General features: G+C 37.8%; 1 protein-coding gene across 1 annotated transcript in view; it reads right to left on the bottom strand.

The window, feature by feature from the left end:
• Positions 1 to 927: 927 nt before the first annotated feature.
• Positions 928 to 14,610, bottom strand: part of TTC1 (tetratricopeptide repeat domain 1) — a 59,473-nt gene continuing 45,790 nt past the window's right edge. The window contains exon 8 of the mRNA XM_001379827.3: positions 928 to 1,570. Within this exon, the coding sequence (XP_001379864.2) occupies positions 1,434 to 1,570 (137 nt within the window). The 3' untranslated portion in view covers positions 928 to 1,433. The remainder of the gene's footprint in view (positions 1,571 to 14,610) is intronic.

The following is a 14,610-nucleotide window of genomic DNA, read 5'->3' as shown; positions in this document are numbered from 1 at the left end:
GCGTTGCAAATCTTAAAGCATAATATAATGTTAATTTTCATGAGAAATGCTTGAAAGTCCTCTATTCCATGAAAGGTTTACCCTGGAACACCCCATGAGGGAAAGTCTTTATCTTCTGCCTTTTTGAATATTGCATTCCTAGATCTCTGATTTGTGGAAGATGCTGCCAAATTGTATCTGCTATTGACTGTATTTGAACTATTTTTTTAAAGTCCTAACCTTTGGTCTTAGAATCAATACTAAGCATTGGTTCCAAGGTGGAAGAGTAGCAAGTGCTAGGTAATTGGGGTTAAGTGACTTGCCCTGAGACACACATCTAGGAAGTATCTGAGATTAGATTTGAATCCAGGACCTTTCATCTCTAGCTTTCTATTCACCGAACTTCCTAGCTATTCCTTGAACTGCTTCCCCCCCCCCTCCCCCGCCAAGAGGTTTGCAATATTTTTCTTTGATCTGGAAGCTCTGGATTTTGGCAAAGACAATCCTGGGGCTTTTTCACCATGCAACAGAGAACACTGTGAATCTGAAAATTTGAGTGCATTAATATTTTCAAAGAAATCTTCAGGTAGGAATTTAATATGAACAGATCTATGATACTTAAATGTTTGTTGCTATATTGTATTAAACTTATTAGTACTGGCCCTATTTTTATTTTTGTCTTCTTTTTTACATTGTCTTTACTTCCAAATATATCTCTCCTCAGTCCTTCCCTATCCAGTGACCCATTTCACTAGTTCAGCAAACTAAATGATCATATCTGACAGTACATGCGCAATTTGCTTTACACCAAGAATTTCCTATACAGTATCCATATAGAAAGGAGGGAGGGTCCCTGGCCCTCTTTTTAAAAACAAGGCTACTCTAAAAATCTTAGAAATACTTGACTGCCTTTGTCTATTTGGGCAAAACATTCACAGCCAATTCAGATAAGTCACAGAAAGCCTTTATTACCACAAGGGAAAATAATAAAATATTGGAGATCACAAGAGCTTTGGCAGTGTATTTGGAGAGAAAATGGTGGAGGGGAGGGAGGATGGGAAACCAATCACTTCCACTCTTTAGATAGGCCTGGCTGATACAAGTTGCTGTTTCCTGGGATTGAACAAGAGCAAACGGCTTTGTGCTGCTCAGAAGTCAGCCCTGCCTTACAGGCTTCCTAAGGGAAAAGGACAAATGATGTGCAGAGGGCACCAAGGGTAGTAGCTGTATACTATAAAATGGAGATGAAATTAGGCCCATTGCATCAGTAAATATATTTCACTCTGACAGTAAAACAAGAGGGAAAAAGAAGTACTGTGCTCTTTTCGAAAGCTTTTTCCTTTAGGTAGATGCTTTTATAAGTTAAACGTTGACAATGCCTTTTCCCTTGTTAAATACAAGCTGCACACAACTTCCAAGCCAACTTTTAAAGGAGTTACTATGGTTATCTTATGTTATCTGTTGTTGTTATTTGGATTTTGAACAAAATTAATAGAGTAGGAACCAGTTGAGGACTCTTGCTTGATCTGGAAGTTTTCTGTGGATAGTCCAAAAGGCCGGAGAACCAAGTTTCCAAGATCTTTTAATTTACCTGAAGAGCAAAACAAACAAAAAACAACTGATAAGTAAGGGAAGGGATGAGAGAAAGGGAGAAGCTAAGTTACCTTATACTGCAACCTAATGACAAAATGCAAAGATAGCTTTAGGTTGGCTTTCTTCTTCTGGCAAAGAAATGTCTATTAATGAAAGACCTGATGATAAATTCCAATAGTTTCCAACTCAACTCTTCTGTTAAGGCCAAAATAAGAGGAAGTTGCTGTCTCAGCCATGTAATCAATCATTTCAATTCTGTATCCTACTCTAGAAATGTTCTCTCAGTCAGAAACAGAAGAATCCTGACAGCTCCTCTATGAGGTTTACAATTTTTTGTCTAAACAGGCCATAAGTAATCAATGAACACTTGGACTGGGTGGGGAGAAAAAAAAAATCTGTTGTCTGTAGTGTAGGTTAGGGGTTATCATTTCTGATGGGGCAGTTACTGAGTCTCATATTTCCAATATTAAGAACTGAGTACCCCAATTCTGATTGTTCTGCCTGTCACTCAAAAAATTCTATTCCTCTATTGAACTCAAATTCAACCTCAACTTGGTCCAACCTCTTTTCTGCAATTCCTCATTAAGCTGAACTGATAGGGGTGGGACAAAGAACAAGACAAGAAGAGCCTCTGGAGAACCTAGATTTTATTTTCTAGGAAAGGAGCGAGACAATATACTTATCTTTGTATTATGACCTTCTACTAGTACTTATTCAAAGCAAGCACTCAGTATTATTGCTTTGCCATACAAAGGTTCAGATATTACCCATAAAGCAAAGAGGAGTATTAAAAATCTTTGGAACCATTTGGATTTGGAATAAATGGTCGGTTGCCTATGTAAACACCTTCCTTTGAAAATAACCAATATGGGACAGCTAGCTCAGTGGATTGAGAGCCAGGCCTAGGGGCCTGTGTCCAAATATGGTCTCAGACACTTCCTAGCTGTGTCACCCTGGGCAAGTCACTTAACCCTCACTGCCTAGTCCGTACCACTCTTCTGCATTGGAACCAATACACAATACTGATTCTAAGACAGAAGGTAAAGGTTTAAAAAAGAAAAAGAAAAGAATAGCTAAGATCAGTGACTGTATATTATTAGCTGAAGGGATTGAGAAGAGAGCATCCAAATGCATGAATACATTCTGAGACAATAATATTTTACCTAACTAAGCCAAATCAATATAGGAGCACTCAGCTGTTCAACACATTCTAAGGAAACATAGGTTCAATTCCTGTGGGAACCATTTTGGCCTAGGTTTATCTGACAAAAGAGTGCCACTGATCTTTCAGACACCTGGGTTAGGGTAGGTCCAAATAGGCACAACCTCACATGACCAGAAAAATAATTCTACCCATAGGCCCATTGATTTTTGTGTATAAAGGATGAATCATTTTTATTAGTTAGCTTAGCAATGGTTTTATATTAAGCAATAATACTGCACCAAAGAACTTTTATAAAGCATGTATGAGAATGTTTGTAAAATATTTTATAAACCTTGAAGCTGCCCACTGTGATTAGTGTAAAATTAAGATAAAATATTTTATTGCTTTTATTGTAACATTATAAAGTGAGTCAATGTTTTCCCTTTATAAAATTTACATTTTAAAATTAAAAAAAAATAAAACATGCAGTAGAAAGTAGTTATAAGGAAACAGAAGAAATGTTCAAATATGGCTTGATATAAATGGAGCATATTATTTTGACTTTGCCTGATCCTTTATACTTCCTACAGATGGCTGACTTCTTCCCATGGGGTACCTATGCACATTCTCTTTTGTTGAGACTCTCATGGCTTCTCTTTAAATGCTGTCTGCCTCCCTTTTTTTTTTTTATTCCACATCTTGTACAATTATCCCTAGTTAAGAGTTAGATATTGCTGTTTACTGTTTTTGCTTTGTTTTTTTTTTTAAACTTTACTTCCTTAGGAAAACAACAATAAGACAGAAGGGCAAGGGCTAAGGCAAATGGGGTTAAGTGACTTGCCCAGAGTCAGAGAGCTAGGAAGTGTCTGAGATCAGGTTCCTGGTGAGTCTTGATGGATATATTTATATCCATCAAGGCTTCTCCCATCTGTAGGGAATACCACAATAGTCTCTAAATTGGAGAATTCTGGGAGCTGAGTATAATTCAGTCAATACATTTTTGCCTACTATATGCAGAACAGTGTATATGAAAGAAACATTCCTTGCCATCATGGAGATTATAACCTAAAAGGGGGATAACATAAAAATACAAATAGCTATAACAGAACAACACCTAAATAACTAGAATTTACATAGCATTTTAAGGTTTGCAAAAGTACATGTGTGAGGCAGGAGCAGAACTTTGAATTTCCTTGCCTTAAGTCTTAGTTCACTTACCTAATATGCCACCTACCTGCTTTAAGTATACAAGATAAAGAAATAATGGGAGTTCGAAGAAAAGGGAGATTTTTTCCCCCACTTCAGTGTGGAGTCAGCGGTAAAAATAAGGAAGCCAAAGTGGCACGAGCTGGGTTTTCAAAAATAAATAGGACTTAAAAAAAAAAAGAAATGCAGAAAGGGGATGGTAATGGAAGAAGAGCCATTCATTTTAGATTTCAGGAAGGACAAGAACAAAGGCATAGAGGGGAAATGTGAGGAGTTACTGGCTGCAGCAACCAAAAAAACCCCAACAACTCAGTATTGCTAAGGCTCAAAATGAACCAAGTGATGATGATGAATAAAAAAGGGTGTTTTAAAAGAGCTATGTTGGGATTGATGTGATGAAGCTAATGGAAGAGGGAAATCTTATTTTACTTCTGCTTTAACTGCAAAGGAACATGACCTTTGGACTGTAAGAGAAAAAAAAAACGGTTACTAGGAAATTAGTCTGAATATTTGGACTCTAAAGTTTCTTCTTGCTGTCAGATTCTGTAATTCTGAGATGAAACTCCAGACAGGGGGATAGATAGTAAGAGACAACCTAACTGCCCTCAAAGAGTTAAAACCACCATTTTAGAATGGACTATATCCTAAGGGAATGGCAGGGGCTGAAGGAAAAAAGTGTCCTTATTTTTTTTAAAGGGAAAAGAGTGGAGTCAAAACCATAGGTCTGTTAACTTCTATTCCTAGTAAAATGATAGAAAATATTCATGGAAAGGTTGATGAACATTTTAGAAAGTGAAACTGTGATTACACAGAACCAGCATATTTTGATTGAGAATCGGTCATGGTTTACTAATCTCATTTCTTTTTGGACAGGATTATTAGATAAGCAGATCAGGAGAAAACTGTGGATATAGTTTACCAATCACTAACCAATCACTTCTCCTCTACCTTGTAACAAAGAAAAGTTAAACCCAACCAACTGACACAGTAACAATATCCGACAGTGTATGTAACATTCACCACCTAGTCAACTGCTTCTATACTAAGAGCAGGGATGTATGTGCCTTCACTGGTCCTCTGATACCAATACTTAGTTCGCCTAGCCCAGTAGTGTCAAACTAAGATAGAAATGGATAGCTATTGGCTACATATTGACTTAGAAAAACCACAAATTAATAGGTTGCATTTTTATTTATTTTGTTAAACATTTCCCAATTACACGAAAAAACAAATCTTACCTTCTCTTAGAATTGATACTAAGTATCAGTTTCAAGGCATGGTAATGGCAAGTAATAGAGGTTAAGTGACCTATCCAAGGTGGCACAGCTAGAAAGTGTTTGAGGTCATATATGAACCCAGGACCTCCTGTTTCTAGACCCTTGCTCTCAATTCACTGAGCCACCTAATTGCACTCCCCCAACCCAATTACATTTTAATCTGGTTTGGGCTACACTACATGATTTTTAGTTTGATAACTCTGATCTAGAGTTTACTAAAGCATATTTCATCAGTCTATCCTAATGAATAAGATAGAGTGGTATATATCACATGATTCTGGTATATCTGTAACTGGTTAAGAAAAATCAGATGCCAAAAACAGTTTTTAATGGGTTGATGTCAATTTGGAGGATAGGCTATAGTGGATTCTACCAGATAGCTAATCAATATTTTTATCAACAATTAGACTAAGGACATATATGACACACCTATCAAATATACAGATGAAGGTTATCTGATGATAGCAGTTCAAATCTAGTAAGACAAAATTCATTTGGGTTCAAATAATTTCAGAAACAAGGATTGGGTGATATTTGGCTAGACAGCCATTTGTAATTTAGAGTACTGTGGGTTGTTAGCCCAAAATGAGTCAATAGTGTGATGTAGCAAGGAAAAATATTAATGAGATCTTAGACTGCATTAAGAGGTATGCATCCAAGGGAAGACATACACTAGCCCTAGTCAGACTATCTGGCTGTGAAAATAAGAAGATAGAGAACATCTAGATGGGGGTGACTACGATAATCAGGGGACTTTTCAGAAGAACTAGAGACATTCTGCTTACAGAAGAGTATATGGATTGGGAACACAGGGATCATTCTCATTCTGCTTGATCCCAGAAGGCAGACTAAGAGCAATGGGCATGATCTGTTTTTTTAAGTTTTATTTTACTTAATTAATTTAGAGTATTTTTCCAAGATTACAAAAATCACACTCTTTCCCTTCCTTCCCCCAAGCCCCCTCCTGTAGCCAATGCACAATTCCACTGGGTTTTACATGTGTCATTGGTCAAGACCTATTTCCATATTATTGATATTTGCACTAGAGCAATCAATGGGCATGATCTATAATGAGATAGACAGAATCTCTTTTTAAAAAATCCTTACCTTATATCTTAGAATCAATACTAAGTATCAGTTCCAAAGGGTAGGCTATAAGAGTTGTGACTTTCCCAGGGTCACACAGCTAGGAAGTGTCTGAGGCCACATTTGAACCCAGCATCTCCCATTTCTAGGCCTGGATCTCAATCCACTGATCCACCCAGATGCCCCTTATACTTCTAAACAATTAGAACCATCAAAAATAGAATGTGCTGCCAAAGGAGGTATCGATTTCCCTATCATTGGTAGTTTTTGAATGCAGGCTTATTGGATATATTGTAGTGGGGCATCATTTAAAGATTGGGCTAGATGGCTTCCATGGTCTTATCACTGAGATTCTGAGTATATGGAGGAGATCACAAGAAGGCAAAGATTAAAGATGTTGTTAGAAATTCTGGAACACACTTCACCATGAATATTGATGTAAAGTTCTGGAGCAGTGCAAGTTTTTGATCAGAGTTCAGCCTTAGAAGGCAATCTATGTAGGAGTGATTGGAGAGGGATGAAACTAGAGGTGGTGAGCTTAATTATGAAGTACTATTATAGTATAGGTAAGAAGGAATAACAGTAGTGGCAATGGAAGATAATCTCAGTAGGAACTGGTAACTTGACAATTCTAAAAACAAAACAAAAACCACTCCAAACCCTGACATGGACGGATACTCTCACTCATAGTCACAGTCAGAGTTTCTTTTCCTTTCACTTTCTCCATTCCTCCTCCACCCCCACCGACTTTTGTTTCCTGTTCAGAGTTTTCCTGGGTGCCATGGGCTTAATCCAACTTCCTTGTACTCAAGCTAGGTTAACTTTCTAGATTCTTCAATCTGTTATATTTAAAAATCTGATTGCCAAATTCTATGCCTCACCATCTGGGAAACAATCAAGTGTCCTTATTTCTGCTTGCAGTTTGATCACTCAGCACCCAGATATTTAACCTTTAGGGATTTCACAAGACAAAAGATATTATTTTTCCTTTTGAAATCCCAAGGGTAGCCCAGTGTTACTTGTATCGCTAGACAGGCATTTTCAGTCATTACAAGTCTGTTTGCCATTTTTTTTTAAATCAATGAATTAAACTGATATATGTTAATTTCTGTGCCTTTCAGTAATGTTATAAGTTCCACCAGTCAAATATGCCAGTATCTCAGCAGATACATCATGCACTATTTCATAGTTCAGAGTGCAGCAGCTTAAATTTGAAATTCTTTATTTTGCAAGTCAGCTGAGATAGAGACATAAGAGAAACACCAATTGTTTTCATCACCTTAACATCACTGCTGTTTTGTATACAATATAACAACTACTTTGGGGTTTCCTTTTCCTCTAATTAGAAGGAATGAACAACTTAAAATTAGATCCTGACACTGCACTTCCTCTCATGAAACACAAGTCTTAGCCATGTAGTCAATTTTGGATTTTCTGCAAGCAAAGAGATGGCCCAGCCCTGAGAAAATGAACTTGACAACTAATACAGATTCACATTTAGCTACTGGAAAAGAAAGGAGTGTGGAATCAGTCTTTCCATGAGCAGTTAGTGACTCCAGGGCAGAGGAGCTAAGAAGAAGAAGAAAAAAAAAAGAGACAGCTTATGTATGGACCTATGTGACTGCTAGAGGTAGAGGTTTAACTCTATAATTAGGGTAAGGCATTAAATTGTTAAGACTTTAGAAGATAGGACTGAGGGCAAACTGAAAATGAAAACCAGAATGACTTCAGCTTGATACAGTCATTTGTGATAGAAGGTAATTTTTAAAGCAGGTATATAATGATATCAATTCATTTTTGCTGAAGGCCCAGATACTCCAGACTTTCCAGAATAGAGAAGCAAGGACATACAGTCTATCTATCTGTAAATAATTTATATTATTTAGTCTCAACAATATTCATTTGGTTCAAATAACTAGTTACTATTACTTCTATGAATCTTACAGAATTAGAATTCATTCAAAATAGTACTCTGCTACCCCACGCATGGGTGATTCAAATGGTTAATGATAGAAGGGCAGGGTCAAGAGCAAATTCAAACACCTCAGCAGAGCAACCATACATAGGTAGAGTCACAGGAGATGGAAGCATTGAGAAAAGAAAATCTCAACAATCTCAGTGCATTCATTACATGTTATTTTAGGCAGAAGAAGTGAGCAGGAGAGTCAAGATGGCGGCCTAGAAGTAGCAGAAGTTCAGACCTCTGAATACCCTTCCTTACCGATCACAAACTGAATGCTCCTAGGGGACTAAAAATCAAACCTAACAACAAGACAGAGCCAAGGAACCCTCCTGCTGGACTCAGTTCAAAAGGAATGCCCCTCTCCCCCAAGCCGGAATCCAAGAACACTTGGGTTTAAGGGGAAGGCAGAAGGAAGATCCCAGGACCCCCCCCCCCCCAACCTAGAGCGCTAAGCCTCCAGCAGCAGGGGAACCTCTGGGTGGGCAAAGGCACTGGTCTGGAGGGTGTACCTTGTGGGCAGGGTTGTGCCAAGCTCAGATCGTCAAACACAGATGGTGAGGAAGGAGCTGGAGAGGGAGCGCAGAGCTAGCAGCCTGGTCAGCGCTGTGGAAATCCTCCATATTGCTCCAGCCCTCTAGGAGGCTTTGGCCTCAGAGCACACCCAGCCCAACCCAGCTGAACTTAATCCCATCAAAAGTCTTCAGAACTCAGGGAAGTCCAGGCTCCAACATCCATCTCTCACTGACCACTGGACTTTAATCCAATCAAAAGCCTCCAGAGGACAGGGAAGCTCAAACTCCAACAACCCTCCCCCACAGATTGCACTGAGAGATCTTCTGCCAAAGCTCCAAGAGAGGAGACTGACAGAAGCCCCCAAAACCAAAAAAATGAGAGGAGCAAGAGCACAAACAAATATGGGAAGCAAAGAAGGGGTAAATATGAGCAAACAACAGAAAAAGAAGAAAGAAATTATAATAGACAACTTCTATTCAGCAAATGGAACAGCAAACGATAAATCAGAAACTCCAGCGAATTGGAAACAGGATTTGGAAGAACTCAAAATGCAATTCAAAACACAATTAAGAGAGGCTGAAGACAGTTGGGAAAAGAACTTAAAAACTAAGATAAATTCAGCAGCAAGAATTAGAAATCGAAATACCATTCAAAATCACCCTAAACAATATAAAATACTTAGGAATCTATCTGCCGAGACAAACACAGGAACTATATGAACTCAATTACAAAACACTTTCCACACAGCTAAAACTAGATCTAAACAATTGGAAAAACATTGATTGCTCATGGGTGGGACGAGCTAACATAATAAAAATGACAATCCTACCCAAATTAATTTACTTATTTAGTGCCATACCCATTGAACTACCTTAAAAAACTTTTTACTGAATTAGAAAAAATCATAACTAAGTTCATTTGGAAGAACAAAAGATCAAGAATATCCAGGGAAATCATGAAAAAAAAATGCAAAGGAAGGAGGACTTGCAGTACCAGATCTCAAACTATACTATAAAGCAGTGGTTATCAAAACAATTTGGTACTGGCTAAGAGACAGAAAGGAGGATCAGTGGAATAGACTTGGCGTAAATGATCTCAGTAAGACAGTTTATGACAAACCCAAAGGCCCCAGCTTTTGGGACAAAAATCCATTATTTGATAAAAACTGCTGGGAAAATTGGAAGACAGTGTGGGAGAGATTAGGTTTGGATCAACACCTCACACCCCACACCAAGATAAATTAAGAATGGGTGAATGACTTGAACATAAAGAAGGAAACTATAAGTAAATTAGGTGAACACAGAATAGTATACATGTCAGACCTTTGGGAAGGGAAAGATTTTAAAACCAAGCAAGACTTAGAAAGAGTCACAAAATGTAAAAAAAATAATTTTGACTACATCAAATTAAAAAGTTTTTGTACAAATAAAACCAATGTAACTAAAATCAGAAGGGTAGCAACAAATTGGGAAACAATCTTCATAAAAACCTCTGACAAAGGTTTAATTACTCAAATTTACAAAGAGCTAAATCAATTGTACAAAAAAACAAGCCATTTTCCAATTGATAAATGGGCAAGGGACATGAACAGGCAGTTCTCAGCCAAAGAAATCAAAACTATTAATAAGCACATGAAAAAGTGTTCTACATTTCTTATAATCAGAGAGATGCAAACCAAAACAACTCTGAGGTATCACCTCACACCTAGCAGATTGGCTAACATAACAGCTATGGAAATTAATGAATGCTGGAGGGGATGTGGCAAAGTAGGGACACTAATTCATTGCTGGTGGAGTTGTGAATTAATCCAACCATTCTGGAGGGCAATTTGGAACTATGCCCAAAGGGTGATAAAAGAATGTCTGCTCTTTGATCCAGCCATAGCACTACTGGGCTTGTACCCCAAAGAGATAATGGAGAAAAAGACTTGTACAAGAATATTCATAGCTGCGCTCTTTGTGGTGACCAAAAATTGGAAAATGAGAGGATGCCCTTCAATTGGGGAATGGCTGAACAAATTATGGTATATGTTGGTGATGGAATACTATTGTGCTCAAAGGAATAATAAAGTGGAGGAATTCCATGGAGACTGGAACAACCTCTAGGAAGTGATGCAGAGCGAAAGAAGCAGAACCAGGAAAACATTGTACACAGAGACTGATACATTGTGGTACAATCGAAGGTAATGGACTTCTCCATTAGTGGCAATGCAATGTCCCTGAACAATCTGCAGGGATCTAAAAAACACTATCCACAAGCAGAAGATAAACTGTGGGAGTAAAATCACTGATGAAAAGCAACTGCTTGACTAGAGGGGTGGAGGGGATATGACTGAGGAGAGACTCTAAATGAACACTCTAATGCAAATACCAACAACATGGAAATGGGTTTGAATCAAGAACACATGTGATACCCAGTGGAATTGCACGTGGGCTATGGGAGAGGTGGTGGGAGGGGGGGAGGGAAGAAAAGAAAATGATCTTTGTTTCCAATGAATAATGTTTGGAAATGACCAAATAAAAATAAAAAAAAATAAAAAGTATAATTAGGAAAAAAAACTAAGATAAGTTATCTGGAAACAGAAAAAAGTGTCTTGAAAACCAAAATCAACCAGCTGGAAAATGAGGCAAAGGAGATGAAAGATGAGGCAAAGGAGATGAGAGATGAGGTAAAGAGGATGAAAGATGACCTCCAAAGAAAATCAGACCAGAAGGAGAAGGATGATGAAAAAGCCAGGGATGAAATCCAGTGTTTAAAAACCAGAATACAACAACTAGAATTAAGTGACCTCACAAGGCAGCAGGACACTATAAAACAAAACCAAAAGAATGAAAAAATTGAGGAAAATATGAAGCATCTCATTCACAAAACAAGAGGATTTAGAAAATCGTTCAAGGAGAGACAATTTAAGAATCACTGGTCTACCAGAAGACAAAAGAAAAAGCCTGGACATAATACTACAGGAAATTATTCAAGAAAACTGCCTCGATATTCTAGAACAAGAGGGAAAAGTGGAGATTGAAAGAATCCACAGATCACCTCCTGACAACACCTAGGAATGTTATAGCCAAATTAAAGAACTATCTGACCAAAGAAAAGATATTACAAGCTGCTAAGAAGAAGTCATTCGGATACCATGGAACCACAGTGAGAATAATGCAGGATCTGGCTGCATCCACACTGAAGGACCGAAACGCATGGAATATGATATTCCGGAAAGCAAGGGAACTAGGTCTACAACCAAGAATCAACTACCCAGCAAAACTGACTATGTTCTTACAGAGGAAAGTATGGTCATTCAACAAAATAGAAGAATTCCAAGAATTTGTAAAGGAAAGACCAGACCTGAACAGAAAATTTGATGCTCAAGCACAGAACTCAAGAGAATCATCAAAAGGTAATTAAAAAAAGAGGGGAAAAAGAAAAACAAAACAAAACAAACAACCCCCTACCTTTTTTTTTTTAAGAGACTCAATAAGTTAAAATATTATGTATCCCTATAAGAAAAGAGGTCATTGGTAACTCTTAAAAACTGTTATCACCTGGGCAGCTAGAAGAATTACACATAGAGGGAACAGTGACACACTGTATAGGATAAATAGGTATATAGATATATGCATGCATAAATATATATACATGTATATATATGTATATATACACACAACTAGAGCTAAAAAAAGAGATTAATACTAAAAGAAATGGGAAAAGAAACAAATGGGGGTAAATTTATATGTCACAAAGAAGCTCATGGTGGGAGGGGGGAGAACATCAATACACTGGAAGGGTAAAGAGGTTGGAGATAGGAAATACTTAACTTTTATGTGCACTGAAATTTACCCAAAGAGGGAAGAACAATCCAATCCATTGGGGGCAGAGAATAGATTTGTGCCCTATAGGGTAGTAGAAGGGTAACAAATGGACTGGTGGGGAGGGAAGCAGTACAAGGGAGGGAGTTTTAGAAAGACTACAGGAAAAATAAGGGGGGGAATAAGAAGGGAAGGGGGTAGAAAGGGAAGTAAAATAAAGGTGGGAACTAGGGGGATTGATTAAAAATAAAATTAAAAAGTTTTTGTACAAACAAATTTAATGCATCCAAAATTAGAAAGTAAGCAACAAATTGGGAAACAATCTTCATTACAGAAACCTCTCACAAAGTTCTAATTACTCAAATTTATAAAGAGCTAAATCAATTGTACAAAAAAGTCAAGCCATTCTCCAATTGATAAATGGACAAGGGACATAAATAGGCAATTTTCAATTAAAGAAATCAAAACTATTAATAAGCACATGAAAAAGTGTTCTATATCTCTTATAATCAGAGAAATGCAAATCAAAACAACTCTGAGGTATCACCTCACACCTAGCAGATTGGCTAACATGATAGCAGTGGAAAGTAATGAATGCTGGAGGGGATGTGGCAAAGTCGGGACATTAATTCATTGCTGGTGGAGTTGTGAATTGATCCAACCATTCTGGAGGGCAATTTGGAACTATGCCCAAAGGGCGATAAAAGACGGTCTGCCCTTTGATCCAGCCATAACACTGCTGGGTTTGTACCCCAAAGAAATAATAAGGAAAAAGACATGTACAAAAATATTCATAGCTGCACTCTTTGTGGTGGCAAAAAATTGGAAAATGAGGGGATGCCCATCAATTGGGGAATGGCTGAACAAATTATGGTATATGTTGGTGATGGAATACTATTGTGCTAAAAGGAATAATAAGCTGGAGGAATTCCATGGGATCTCCAGGAATTGATGCAGAGCAAAAGGAGCAGAACCAGGAGAACATTGTACACAGAGACTGATACATTGTGGTACAATCGAAGGTAATAGACTTCTCCATTAGTGGCAATGTAATGACCCTGAACAACTTGGAGGAATCCATAAGAAAAACCACTATCCACATCCAGAGGAAACACTGTGGGAGTAAAAACACCGAAGAAAAACAACTGCTTGAATACATGGATTGAAGGGATATTGGTTGGGGATATAGACTCTAAATGAACATTCTAGTGCAAACAACAACATGGAAATAGGTTCTGATCAAGGACACATGTAATACCCAATGAAATTGGGCATTGGCTGCGGGAAGGGTGGGTGGAGGGGAAGGAGGGAAATAATGTGATTATTGTAACCAAGGAATAATGTTTTAAATTGACTAAATAAATTAATTCAAATGGGCAAAAAAAAAGAAGTGAGCAGAACAGTGGATAAGCCAAACACCAGGAGTAGTAGGAAGATATTAACAGAAGAGAAGGCTACATACACACCAAGGCCAGGAAGCAGTATACATACACAACCCAAGAAGTCTTGTTTTGGTTTACTGAAGGTGCAGCATGAAGCAAGAGTAAGAAACAATGCTCACTAGTACATCTTCACTCTCCTCTGGGCTGGATATTTCTCCCCAGGACAGAGGTGATGAAAAATTCCATTTCCAGCCCAAGTCACAGTTGCTACATGCCTGTTCTATTTTGTTACTCACCTGACCTATCTGTATAACTGTATCCCACTTATTAACCTAAAAGTTAGTGCCTAAAATCTAGACATAGTGAAATATTAATCATCAAGGAAGAAATACCAGTGTTGGGAGGAGGAAGGCCATAAATGATCCTTTTTTTGCTTTCAGACATTTTCAACCTAGCACAAAAACTAAAAATCAAAATATAACCTAGCTAAAGAAAGAATTCTTACTACCCATTCCTCTTCCAAAATTGGAAGCTATTACAATCATTTTCTCTGATTAGCAGGGAATTAACTGTTATCCTGGGGAATCTTTCTGAGCCTTAATGTACTATACTGATAAATGACAGAGACGGTAAAGCCCATTAACAATTTCCATGAGGACTT

Source organism: Monodelphis domestica, chromosome 1, assembly GCF_027887165.1.
Source record: "Monodelphis domestica isolate mMonDom1 chromosome 1, mMonDom1.pri, whole genome shotgun sequence".
NCBI classification, from domain to species: Eukaryota; Metazoa; Chordata; class Mammalia; order Didelphimorphia; family Didelphidae; genus Monodelphis; species Monodelphis domestica.
This window is presented reverse-complemented; position numbering and strand designations above follow the sequence as displayed.